At 37.6% G+C, this 13,195-nt stretch overlaps 1 protein-coding gene across 1 annotated transcript in view; it reads left to right on the top strand.

Annotated features, from left to right (window-relative positions):
* Positions 1–13,195, top strand: part of GAS2 (growth arrest specific 2) — a gene marked incomplete at its 5' end in the record, with an annotated part of 78,580 nt that overhangs the window by 31,849 nt on the left and 33,536 nt on the right. The window contains one exon of the mRNA XM_019627122.1: positions 5,396–5,449. Coding sequence (XP_019482667.1) covers positions 5,396–5,449 — 54 coding nt within the window. The remainder of the gene's footprint in view (positions 1–5,395; positions 5,450–13,195) is intronic.

The raw sequence follows: 13,195 nt of genomic DNA, 5'->3' as shown, positions 1-13,195 counted from the left end.
AAAAAACTGTATTAAAATTATGCTGATAGTAACCACTCTGAGCACCTCTTGTAATTGCAGAAGTCAAACATGACTAGTATTCATCTTTTGTTATCGGTATATATTGAGTATTGCAATTTTAATACAGTTTTTTCCTTTCTTAAAATGTGTATACATGTTTTGGCCCCGTGTGTGTGTGTGTGTGTGTGTGTGTGTGTGTGTGTGTGTGTGTGTAGTGTTATATTTATTGTAGTGTGGTGTGTGTGCATACATGTATGTGTAGTGCAAAGTCACAATATGAGAAAGTTCATCTAATGATTTGTCATTTTGATTTTAAAAGAGATCTCAAGTTGATTTTTCTGTTCCTGAAATCTAAAGCCTAGTCAAGAATTTTGAGAAAAATAAATGTTTTATTTTGTCTACATTTCATTATTTCATTACATATACATTTTAACACTCACTGAGTGTTTTCTGTATGTCAGGTGCTTTTCTAAGTACTTCCCTTGGATTCTTTTATTTAGCCCTCACAACTCTTTGAGATAGATGCTATTATTACCTGCATTTTAACAATAAGGAAACCAAACATTAGGGAATTAATTCCTTGCCAGAGGCCACACAGCTACTTGTACAAGAGTCAAAATCTTTTTTTGAATTCAGCATATGTGATTGCAGAGCCCATGGTTGAACTACACTATATGTTTTTCATTCCACTTCAGACTATCTAGTCTTTGGCATGTCATGATGTGAGTATTGCTCCTCAACCTCTCTACATCAATTAATAATTTACCTGTCCTTAATGTCCTGTTCCTAATCTGCTCAGTCCTTTGCTGGTATGCTTTGGCAAAACATTAAATTTAATAGCCAGCCCCTATTGGAGAGTCAGAAGAAAGTGCCCTGGAAACAGGGCCTTACAAAACAATAACACCCTCCACCCCCCAACCCCCCAAAAAATCAGAAAACCAACCAGAATGGTTTTCACATTGTTCAACATATTTATTGACTTTGTTTTAATATATTGACCAGACTTGAAAAGTCTCCCTGAATAAAAAATGCATTCTGGGAATGAAAAAACTATGGCAGTCTCTCAATTTACTACAATTATGTATTTTCATTTCCAGTTTGCTTTGATGCAGTTAAGATGAAAACCTTTAATTTGATTATGTATAAATCAAATATGCTGTGGTTGGGTAAGGAGGTGAAATTGTCTTGTGTACTTTTATGAAAGGGTCTAAATTAGACTTATGACAATGTGCAACCTGAAAACTTAACATAGCAACGAATACTTTTGAAAGCAAGTTCCCTAAAAATGGATGTCAAATAATTTTTAAATAACATTTTTCTAACTATTTTTATCCTGTTACTTGATGGTGGTAGAGAATATCTTACTTTTATATGGGTTGTAAAGTGCATTCACTTATACATCATCTCATTTTATTTTCATTACTACTGTTTGAGAAAAATCAGTGTGATTGTCAATTTACGTATCTTATTGATGAAGAAACTGCAGATAATAGAGATTTAACAACTTGCCCAAGGTAATTCAGCCAGTAAGTGGTTGATTCAGCGTTAAATCATATGATACATTTTTATATATTAAATTCCATGTTTTAAATTTCACACAGTAAAATTTCCCTTTGAAGTTTATTTTTATCTTAATGAAGATGAAAACAGTTGTTCACTGTGTTTTTTATTTAAGAATCATTTGCCTTGCATTACAAAGTAGACATTACATACTAATGTGAAATTGCAAAGTTTATAATATTTTTCTCTTCTTTTGGTATTTTTCACAACAGGAAGATTTCTTGATTGATATGTTCTATGCTGTTATAAATGTGAATGTTTTTAATGATTAAAATATGAATGATTTTTTGCAAAAGGGAAAGTAACGAAATGATTATACATAATGTGCTGTGGTCTTGAATTATTGATGAGTTTTCTAACAGCCAAAGACTAAACCTGTGAAATAGCTTTCTTCATAAATTATATATAATTCTCCCATGGGCTTAAGTTGCATAAACAGGATGCAGCCAGATTCATTAGGAAACATACTTTACAAATGTGGCCATCTCAAGTTTTTATTGAATGTAGTCAAGCATGATGGAAATTTGGTCATCACAACAGGGTTTGTAATAAAATAGGACTATTTATTTAGTAGTATCTTTTTTCATAAAATCAATGGGTTAAGTTTCTACATGACTTGGTCATTTTAAACCTCGCATTGCATTTCTTCTCTAATACTGGACATTTTGAATTTCAGTCTCTCAGTAAAAACATGGAATCTTGGTCCTGGACCCAGTAGGTGCCTCTTTTACATAACTGCCAAGCCTTTCATTGCACGAGCCTTACTGAGTCACAGCAAAATTTTGTTCACTGGAATGGTGTGTTTCAATTTTACAAGTATTAATGTTTTTATTTGAAGCTTGCTTCAAGTGTGTTGTTTTAGTATATATTCTATCATTTCCTGCCATCTTGTTTGAAGCATTCTAAGACCTTGAGGGAATCTTTGTGTAGATTTTGGAAAGAACAAGGTAAAAAGATTTCGGTGTAATATTGGCCTTAGGATATATTCTCCATTTGTTTTATGATGACAATCCTGATGTTACTTAAAAAAAAAAAATCCCAGTGAGTTATTTAGAGATATTTGCCATTTCCCTAAAAGAATGCCAGCAAGAAATCACTACATTACAGCATTACTCTTTTAGTTGCAGCTTTCTCTTAAATTGCCATTTCTTTTACACATTAGCTTCTCATACCAACTTCTAATCCTCCTACAGAACACTGTCCTTCTAACACTCTTGGCTATTATGGAGAAATGCCTTCTCTCTAGCCCAGAGTTCTTATAATCTAGATTGTGTTACAGACAAATTTTAGGGGACTATAAACTTCATGGAAAAATTTATAATTATTTGAGATAGCACCATATAAAGAGCTTGGTCTTTTTTTTTTTTTTTAAACCATCCCATGCAATGTTTTTTATTAGTTCATTTTCCCAGAAACTGACACCTTGGTTAATAGTCTCTAACTTTTACTCTGAATACATTCATTTGTCATATTTTTCTTGAAATCCAGCCTCATAGGATATGTGGGGCAGAGATCATTGGATTGTTTCTCTGAGGCCTCATTTGAAGGCTGGTAAAGAGCAGGCCTGATTTAAAATTGGTCTTATAACTTTGGTATCTTGCCTAAGGTTTCTGAGAATCCCATTTTAAAACCGTAATAGCCAGATAACTTGTCATCATCCACCAGTGTGTTAGCCATGATAATTTTACCCAGTGCAGGACCCTGTTTTTGGTCTTTTCAAGTCATGAGTTAATAGAAAAACTATGGAAACTCACTGAACCTTAGGAGTTTTATTAATGTCTCTTTACCTGCCCACCTGATAGGCCTAAGGCTAAAGTGGGCTTCAGCCTTGCACAAAGAGGCACTTGGGACCACAATGTATATGTCACAAAATTCCTCTCCCATGGTTTACAAAACACCTCTCTACCTCCTTCCAGTTCCCTAACAACCTACAGTCAACATGACAATGAACTAGAAGTGTTCTCAGAAGCAAAGTGAGGATTATCTTTCACATCCAACCTTGGAGAGCTTATCTCTCTTCTGTATTTTTTCAACTTCTTATAACAAAAAGAAGCCCTCCAATGTGCACTGAAAGAGCTCCACAGAAACCTGAATTTTATTGACATTTTGGCACTATGGATTGAATAGGAATTTCTGTTATGTATGGTACCCATAGATTTGATAGGTTGATATATATATATATATATATATATATATATATATATATATATATATATATATATATATATATATATCAACTAGAGCAGAGGTTCTCACGACCAGTGGGTCACGACCCCTTTGGGGATCAAATGACCCTTTCACAGGGGTTGCCTAAGACCATCGGAAAACACATATTTTCCATGGCCTTATGAACCGAGACACCGCTCCTCTATCCGTCTCCAGGCGGGTCCGCCCATATGCAGATACGCCCACATGCGAATACCCGGTATGATGGCATCATCGTGCCAACCCCATCACATACACCCCGTACAAATACAGGTGTATGTGACAGGGTTGGCGCCATAATGTACTTATGCAGACCAGTCACACATGTGTAGAGAGCAGCTACTGTGTAGAAAGCAGCTGCTGTGTTGAAAGGAGCAGTATTGGAGGTAAAACGACACTTCATGAATTATAAATATTTCACAATATATCATTACATATTGTTTTTGTGATTAATCACTATGCTTTAATTATGTTCAGTTTGTAACAATGAAAATACATCCTGCATATCAGATATTTACATTACGATTCATAACAGTAGCAAAATTACAGTTATAGAGTAGCAACGAAAATAATTTTATGGTTGGGGATCACCACAACATGAGGAACTGTATTAAGGGGCCACGGCATTAGGAAGGTTGAGACCCACTGAACTAGAGGAAAGGTGAAGATGAAATATTCTAAGGATAAAATGGAAGATAGCTTTGACTAATAGATAAAGAAATTACAGCCATAATAGAATCTAATCATGGCAAGGAGAATAAAAGTATTTCCCAAGGATGACTTTACTTTGGGACCCTAATGCTTAGGCAGAGAATCTGAGACATGTCCTTCAAATCTGACTGAATGCCTTTCAACAAGTCACCTTTCAGATGAAGTAGGTGTCTTGTTGTTAGTGCTTGACCATTGTGAGATTAGAATGCTGAATAAATACATTTTAAATTACAACAGAAGGAAGTGATAGAGTGCCTCATGTGTCACAGTTTTCTGTGGGTAAATATAATGATATGATGATGTTGGCCCCTTGAATACAAGCAAGGGGCAAACATCTGTGAGCTGAACAGGTCCTGGGGAAGTCAGAACAAGATGGCAGGATATCCCCCAAAAGTAGAAAGTTTCGCACTGAAAATAATTGCTTCATTTACTTAACAAATTTCTCTAGGACTTCATCAGACATTCTCTAGCGTCTAACATGTTTCTCTTGTGGAATTAAGGCACAGACCTGAGGTCTGTTTCCTGGCGTAAAATTATTTCCTTACATGTATCCCTTATTTCTATAGTAAGAGTACTCAGCAAGGAACAGGAAATCAAAGGACCCCAGAAAATAAGTAATTCTAACATTTGTGTTTTAAAATGCCAATGGCCAGTGCAGGCTACACTTCTCAGACTATGTATAGTTCAGTTATGACTTAGTGTGGATTATTAGAGAGTAAAAATGTCCTTCACTGTAAGATATGAGAAAATACAGGAATAGTTATTTTCATTGTAACTTGAAAATAAAAAAAATAAAAAAAGGTTTTCTTTAATCTTGTCACAAAAGATCACAGTTTGCATTTTCAGGTAACGTTCGAGTACCTTTCTGCAATGGAGTTGGAAAGCATTTTATGAACTTCATATCTTCTTGTTTCAGTAGGGTCTTCATGGTTGTTACTATGTCTCCACAGCCAAAGCAAAGCCTACGCCTCAGGTAATTACTTAGATAGTTAAGGGGAACTCCTCTCCACTTTGCTTTCACTGTGGAGCCTTAGCCTCCAAACAAATGAGGGTAGCTGGGCATCAAAAAGTGACTATTAACTTTCCTTTTCTTTTTTCTTTCTTTCTTTTTTTTTTTTAGTGAGGTATTACAATAATGGTTCTCCTTTTATTTTTCCCATAATATTTTGTAAAAATGGCACCCTGAGACTTATTGTGGGTGGGGGACAGGCAGTAACTTCATATTTTTTGTCTTTTCTCAGTGCAATTCCCATGTTCTGGAGCATTCTTTGACTGAGCTCATTATTAAAATTGTTCCAAAATATAAACCTGGGTTTAGCTTTTATGTGCAGTACTATCTTAGTCTTTGCTTTAAAATATTTAAGATAATATTCTTGTGGGGGGAAAAAATGAAGCCCCATATCATTTCAGAATATTTCCTTTCTTCTCCCATTGCACCAGTTGCCCTTTGTGCTTTAATGAGGTCCCAAATTGTGCTTCATGCTTTATTTGGGACCTCAGAGACCGCTGCCAAATCTCAACTCCTGACACCATACCTAACCTCGAATGTGTCACCAGGGCTTTACCTAACACGTGTGATTTATTGCTTTGGCCAAGTAAAGGTTAAAGAGGGTAGGAATGGAACAGGACTTGAATTGGCAGCCCTGGGGTTGCTAGTGTACATAGGAGGGTTGGCTCGTTTTTAGTTTTTAAGTATTTATACTGTGGATGGAAAGGTGGCCACATATTAAACCTGACAAGCTCAGGAGACTGAAAAATAACAGGATACGATGGTCTGAACATAAAAAATTCCTAACTATTGGGTTGTTGGAAAAGTCATGATGCATTTTTGCAACGAAAAACATAGAAAAAATACATCATGACTTTTCCGACAACCCAATAAAAGCAAGTCCTGGCTGATAGTCATATCCTTGGCCTGTAGCTTCCTTAACAAAGGTCAATCTTTACCTTAAGTGAACCTGTCTGTCCTCTTTTTGCATCTAAGATAACACACCCTTGCAATATCAGAGTCATCTCTTTTTCCAGACCCCCCAAGGGGCACAACCCACCACACCAGAGCAGGACTCTACAAAATCCCTTATTGTTATCTTGTTCCCCAAATAGTGTCTCTATGTGCTGTAAAATGCTATTAACTATCCTGTACCCATGAATGTAAAAGAATTGTGTGTCTCTCCATGTTACTTTTTATCTAATCCCAGAGATTTCCCCACTTTGCTTTCTCCCACCCCCTTAATCTACCACCAGTGGATTTCATGTAGCCTTCCTCCTTTGATTCTGTTGTATAAAATAAGTTGCAAAACGGCCATTTTTTGAAGCATTTTCTCAATCCGTTGAGACTTTGCTTCCTGGCAATTGTCATCAGTTTGGCTCAAATAAACCCTTATAAGCTTTCTTTTAGGCTGGATGTTTTTCATATACATTACTTAATCTAGAACACACAGCTTAATTGAATGAGTCTTATCTGTTTCACGTAAATACAAAATAATCATTAGAAAAAACACATTTTATAGATTATTTAAATAGGATGAATATATCTTGAAACTACTTATGATAATTGGTTTAATTTCTAAAAATGTATTGTTCAATACATTTCTTTATCCATAATTTTTCCTTCATTTACCAAATACAGGAATGTGTGCTGTGTGCAAAGGACTATTAGAAATCTTGAGGATACAGTTTCTGTGTAGCTCTGGTTTCTTTTTTTTTTTGTAAAGGTCATGATTAACAATGTAAATGATTGGTAATATACTACTAAGAATTCTGACAATGAAATATTGGGTTGTCGGAAAAGTCATGACATATTTTTCCTATGTTTTTATTGCAAAAATGCATCATGACTTTTCCAACAGCCCAATATAACTTAATTGGTTATTGGCATTAATAATTGACAAGCAGGAGAAAGAGGTGAGTTCCTGAAAAGTCACTTCTGAAGTCTCCTCAGTGAACCTGAACATATGTTATAAAACATCCAAGTTCCTAACCTAGCCGGTGGGGGGGGAGGGGGGGAAACATCAGACATAACTTCCCTTGGACCTGTTGAAAGACGTTGCATAAAGACTTGTGAAGCAAGTTACTGTTAAATGAAGGTGAAACCTAAGTCCTGGCACTAATCTGGCTATGACAGCCTTGACCCCCATTTGTCACCAAGGTTGATTAAACCACTCTTGCTGGCTGGGTGTGAAGTTTGCCTTTTCAGTATTCAGATGTCACTTGGTTGAAAGGGAAGATGTTGTCTGACAGGTTTTCTTTGTTCAAAGTATGTGAGTGGCCATATTCTTTTCACTACTAAAATTGCCACACGTCTCTTTGCTTTTCTTCAAAAGTAATTTTTTTTTTCTTTTTCATATGTGTTTTTTCTGAGGGCACAGATTGAAGTAGAAAGGCAGGAATATAGTTAATCTGATAATTCTAGTCACAATTCTTTGTATTTTAGGGTGAAGGAAGCTTATAGGATCTCAGTAGTCATCATGCATTTTATAGGGAGCAAGCATCCTAATTCTTTTTTGAGAGGGACAGTTCAAATCCCCTTTTGGGGAGGCTACAAATAGTTCTCTTCTCTGAGTGCCTTCTTTACCCAGAGAAGATGAGTTAGGGGAAGGAAAGGTAGTTTTCAAGTTTTCAGGGTGGCATTCCCCCATCCTGGTTCTTTGTTTTTGCATTTAAATCTAGACATAGAATGACAACACTGGCATTGTCCTAATTGAGGTCAAATGCACAAAAATCAAGGTCAAGTTTTGCTTCTTGGAGGCATGTCTCAGAAACAGTGTAATGCTTAACACCTTGGAGCTGAGCTTTATCACGGGCTTTTTTCCATTTCTGTCCTAGAACAATGGAAGGGGCTTCAGTGGGGGCGGCGCCTTTCACGGCCATTTCTTCTTTCCCTCTTGAACCCAGGGGTTTCCGCGAGGATACTAAAAGCTTCCTAGGCACTGGCAGGCGGGGTTCAGAAGGCTTGGTCACACGTTGGACCTGAGGGCTGACATACCTGGAGATCAGCAGAGGCCACCCCCTATTCTTCCTCCTGCAGGGAGCTACAGTCTGCTGCTAGTGAACCCACTCTGATGTCATGCTACTCCCCGGAAGCAGCTCAGCCTCTGGCCCTTCCGACTCTTGCTGAGGAGGCTTCCCAGGCTTTCTTCAACCCTGAGTCGCATGAACCTAGCCTGTACCTGGTTTTCAGTTTTCCTCTGCCTCATTTCGTACACCTTTCCACAGTTTGGACTATGCTCTAGTCATTTTCACTCCCTACAACCATTGCCAAACCTCAATCTTAGTCCTTCAGATTTAGGCTACCTTCAGATCTTGCCAGGTCTGCACAGGGCTGGAATTGGCACTTGTCCTGGGACTTGTTTGGTATCAACTGTTGTTCCCTCTGAAGCAAGATCACCTTTTCTGCCTGCCCTTGTTGGCACTTAGAGCAATTAAATTGTTTTATTCCCAAGATACCATTTTTGACCCCCTTCCCACAGCAGGTTATTGAAAAGGTGGCAAGTATGATTTTAATTATTCAGATTGCAGTGGTTTCCATATAGCCAGAGGCTCTTGAGGGAGGTGTGGATTCCTTAAAATGCCTCCACCCAATTAGCTGCCCAGACATTACCGGTTAAATACAACCAAGTTCCTTTTTCATTTTATGTGCAATTTCCGACTCAGTGACCTCCAAACCTATTTATTCTGTTACAAGTATCCCTCTAGTTTAACCCAGTGCTTTCTCATGCCACTAGGTGCTGGGACTACTCCAAGAGGATTTCCTTCAGCCATGTTCTCTCTGATTTCCTCAAAGTGAGGGGCTTTCAAAATATTGGGTTGTTGGAAAAGTCATGATATAGTTTTTTCTACGTTTTTCATTGCAAAAATGCGTCATGACTTTTTTGACAATCCAATAAGACATGTCTTTTATTAAAGTGTATTAAGCTTGCCATTTTAAACAGAGGAATTTTACCATATTTTAAAAGAACAATGTTGGATATTTTCCAATAACAAAGCATTTGAAGATGTATCTAAGAGACCCATAGTGGAATTGCTTGGGAGAGTACTTAAAGCAGAACTTGGTACCTTGACTTCAAAATTTAGATCATGTTGGGTGGCACATCAGAGTTTAATTTAAAGCTCTACCTTTCATTTATCTTTCATGTGATGCATTTCTTAGATTTGGAGTTGGAATTCCCAGGAGCGTTATCTCTCATAGGATTTTTTTCTATGAATTGGGACTTCTGGAATCAAGCAAGGCTATTAGGAGAAAGAAGTCTGAGATGAGACTCAAAGATGTTAGCCAAACGAAGAGAAGGGAAAGTGTTTCAACCAAAATCAGAACATTCTTCAGAGCAGAGGGTAAGAGCAGTAGGGGTGATGCGAGGCTTGTGGCAAGGGAGACACGAGGTGGACAGGTACACAGACTCAGCTCATGACAGACCTCCTGCGTTATGAGAGCTTCGGCTTTCTCCTGAAGGCAATATGGAGATTCTGAAGAATTTTTAGAAGGAGAGAGATGTGAGTAAATTACATTTTAAACAGCTCAGACTGTAGTATAGAGAATGGGTTGCAAGGATCTAAACTTGGAGGAATACTATTCAACCATATTGGTTTGGGGAATGGGTGGGTCATGACAGTGGCACCGCAGGCTGGAGGCCTATCTGATAAAAATTCCACATAGGATACATATGATGACCTCCTGGTGAGGCTCTCTATCTTGGTATATAGATTATTTAAAATTGAAACACTTAAGTTCATCTTTTCCCCTTGAACAGAATCTCTGAAAAGCAACATAGCGACTTGGGCTTGTTCTGACACATCTGCCTGGAGCAGAGGAATTGGCTGGGTTTCAACAGGACAGAATTTCCACTTGTTAATAAGGAGTTCTTTGGGTGAGAATTTTATCATAGAATAAAAGTGTAAGCTACTCATACAAACTAAAAGGGAATGACGGGAAATGGTATTTTTATATTTTACAAATGTGAGTTAAAAAAAAAAAACTCTGAGTAATACCAATTGACAAGAGTCAAATAAATTTTTAAAAGGGCACAGGCTGGTGCTCCAATCAACAAGTTTTTAGAAATTTGTTACTCTAAGCTTTTATTCTCCAGATGTTACCCAGATTCTCAGTTCTGCATCTGCCTGGTGATTTGGGACATGTTTCTTTTAGCATACAGGGCTATAAAAAATACAGTGCTCTGTCCCAATAAGTCTGGCAGTGAGAGCAAGGCATTTTCTATGAAAACTGTTCCTCGGTCCAAGAATCCTCCCTAGAGTATCCCTTGGCCACTTCCAAATTTCTTTACATGAGTTCATTACATATGTACCCAGAAAACAGTGATTCCAGAGGCATGGAGAGTTCAGAGCTTTGGGTACATGTTAACACAATTTACCCCTCTCCTGTTAAGTCTGTGAGTGGTCAAAGACAGAAGTAAAGCACCTACTGTGTGCCGGGCACTAGTGTCATGGTTAGAGCAATGAACAGAAAAGTCTCTGTTCATGTTCTGGGAATAAGGCGATAACAATAAACACATAAATCAAGGGTCAGATAGCACAAGACCAGGCAGAAATATTTCAGGCTTTGTGGGCCATCCGGTTTCTGTCACAACTACTTACCTCTATTGTTTTAGCACAAAAGCCACCCAAGACAATATGTAATAAATGGCTTTGTTCTAATAAAACTATTTGCAAAAATAGGACAGGGCAGGATTTGTCCTACAGGCCATATTTTGCTGACTTCTGACATAGATCAATAAATATAATATGTGAGCTCTTCTCATGTACCAATAAGGAGGACAGAAAAGGATAAAGCGGAAGAGAGGTACTGGAAGTTGACTGCTTTGGCTACAGTGGTTGGAACAGACCTCTTTGTGAGTGGATTAAATCAATGCCCGAACAATTAAATAACGAAGTGTCAATTTCATCAATTTATCTTTATTTTGAAAATATATGTAAAGCTATTAAAGTTATAGATCACACATTTATAGAAGGTGGGGTCCATAAAGAATAGTCTGATGTGGACAGGGGCTCAGTAATTTTTGCACTGTTGTTGAAGGCAGTTTCAGATATCTTCCTGGAATGCCTCAGCCTTCACTAATAAGTACTTTCTTCTCTGAATTTCAGTGGCATTTATTAAATGATGATACTTAGCACTGAGAAAGCATAACATTGGTTGATATTTCTTTTATATATGTTGCTCTGAACTGTACGAGTGGTGTTTTGTACTAGTTTCTATCCTGAGCGCCTCACTGGGTGTCCTTACATTGTTGGCACACCACAGCTCTTAGGTTATCATTTCATGAGGATCAGAAATGTGAACAAAGAATGCAGCCAGGGCCCCAACAAGAAGTAAGAAGTGGCTTAGATGGACAATTTGCGTTCACAATGTATCAATGACAATAAACACATTGAAGAAAAAGGAGGGACATACTTTTGAATCTCAAGTGGTCTCTCTGATAAGATCTGAAGGGTTAGTTGTTTTAAGCATAGTTCTTAAATCCTCAACAGTATAACAAATTAGAGAGGACAAGTTTATCAATAATGCTACGTGGCATTTGGCTTGCTTGGTTAGAGCATGTGGAATAATCCATCAGATAATAGGTATTACCTCCTGTGCATAAGTTGCTGGGTAGGGGTCATGGCCTCAGACCTCAAAGATCCAGGTGGAAAGGATCCCAAGGGTAATAGCTCAAGTAAAATAAAATCAAAGGTGCCAGAAGACAGAACATGGTTTCAATTGCAGATTCACTCATTTATTTGACAAGAAATGCTGAACGCCTACGAGGAGCGAGGCACTCTTCTAGGCACTGATGAATTTAGATACAGGCGAATCAACGTGTGTGGGAATTATCTGGAAAGCTTTCCAAAAGACGGGGGAAATTCACCAGTGTCTTGAGAAATGAATGGGATTTGAATGTGGGTGAGAGTTTTTGGAGGATTTTAGGTTGAGTATAGTAGAGGGAAAGGAAGAACCCAAGAGGTGTTTGAATCGTGAGTGGGCCAGGTTAGCTGGAGATCATGTGAGAAAGGTAGGTGGGGCAATTATGGAGGGCCTTGAGTATAAGGCCAAAAAATAGTTGCATTTTAACCTGAAGGCATTAGATAGCAATTGTGGGTGTTGAACATGATAAAACTGAAGTTTAAGGCAATGAACCTGGGAGAGGTTTGTATATAGAATTATAGGTCGGAGCAGGAAGAAACTAAAGACAATGCAATCAATTAGGAGGTTATTCCCATTGTTCATACGATCTAAGCATTAATTAAAATGGTGGCAGACAGAATGGAAAGAACAAAAACGGACAATATGAGTAGTATTTTGAGGGTAGACTTGATTGGACATTACAAGAGAGGGGAGACGCAAAGAAGAAGCTAGAATTTTGAAAAATGATGATTTTTCTTAAGATAAATTACTTCCCCCCCCCAAAAAAAAAAAATTCAGTTAAAAGAAGAAACTTTTGTAGCTTAAAAGGTTCTCTGAGGTCAAGTAAGTTTGCCATTCACATGCTGCCTAACCTTGATCATGTTGTTTGAAATCAGTGAGTCATCTGTAATGTGAATAATAATAATACTCATTTTAAAGGACTGGCCATTCATTCATTTGGCAGACACTCCACAAATTATTTTCTAGCTCCTGGGAATAGTGTTGACTACAACAAGGTCACTGCCTTTAAGGCGTATACGTTCTAGTAGAGACAGATTGCTTTCAAGCAAGCAAGTATATAAGGTAACTTTGGGTTCTGGTAAATGT

Source organism: Hipposideros armiger, unplaced genomic scaffold (genome assembly GCF_001890085.2).
Source record: "Hipposideros armiger isolate ML-2016 unplaced genomic scaffold, ASM189008v1 scaffold_711, whole genome shotgun sequence".
NCBI lineage: Eukaryota > Metazoa > Chordata > Mammalia > Chiroptera > Hipposideridae > Hipposideros > Hipposideros armiger.
The sequence above is the reverse complement of the archived record's forward strand: the minus strand, read 5'-3'. Positions and strand labels throughout refer to the sequence as shown.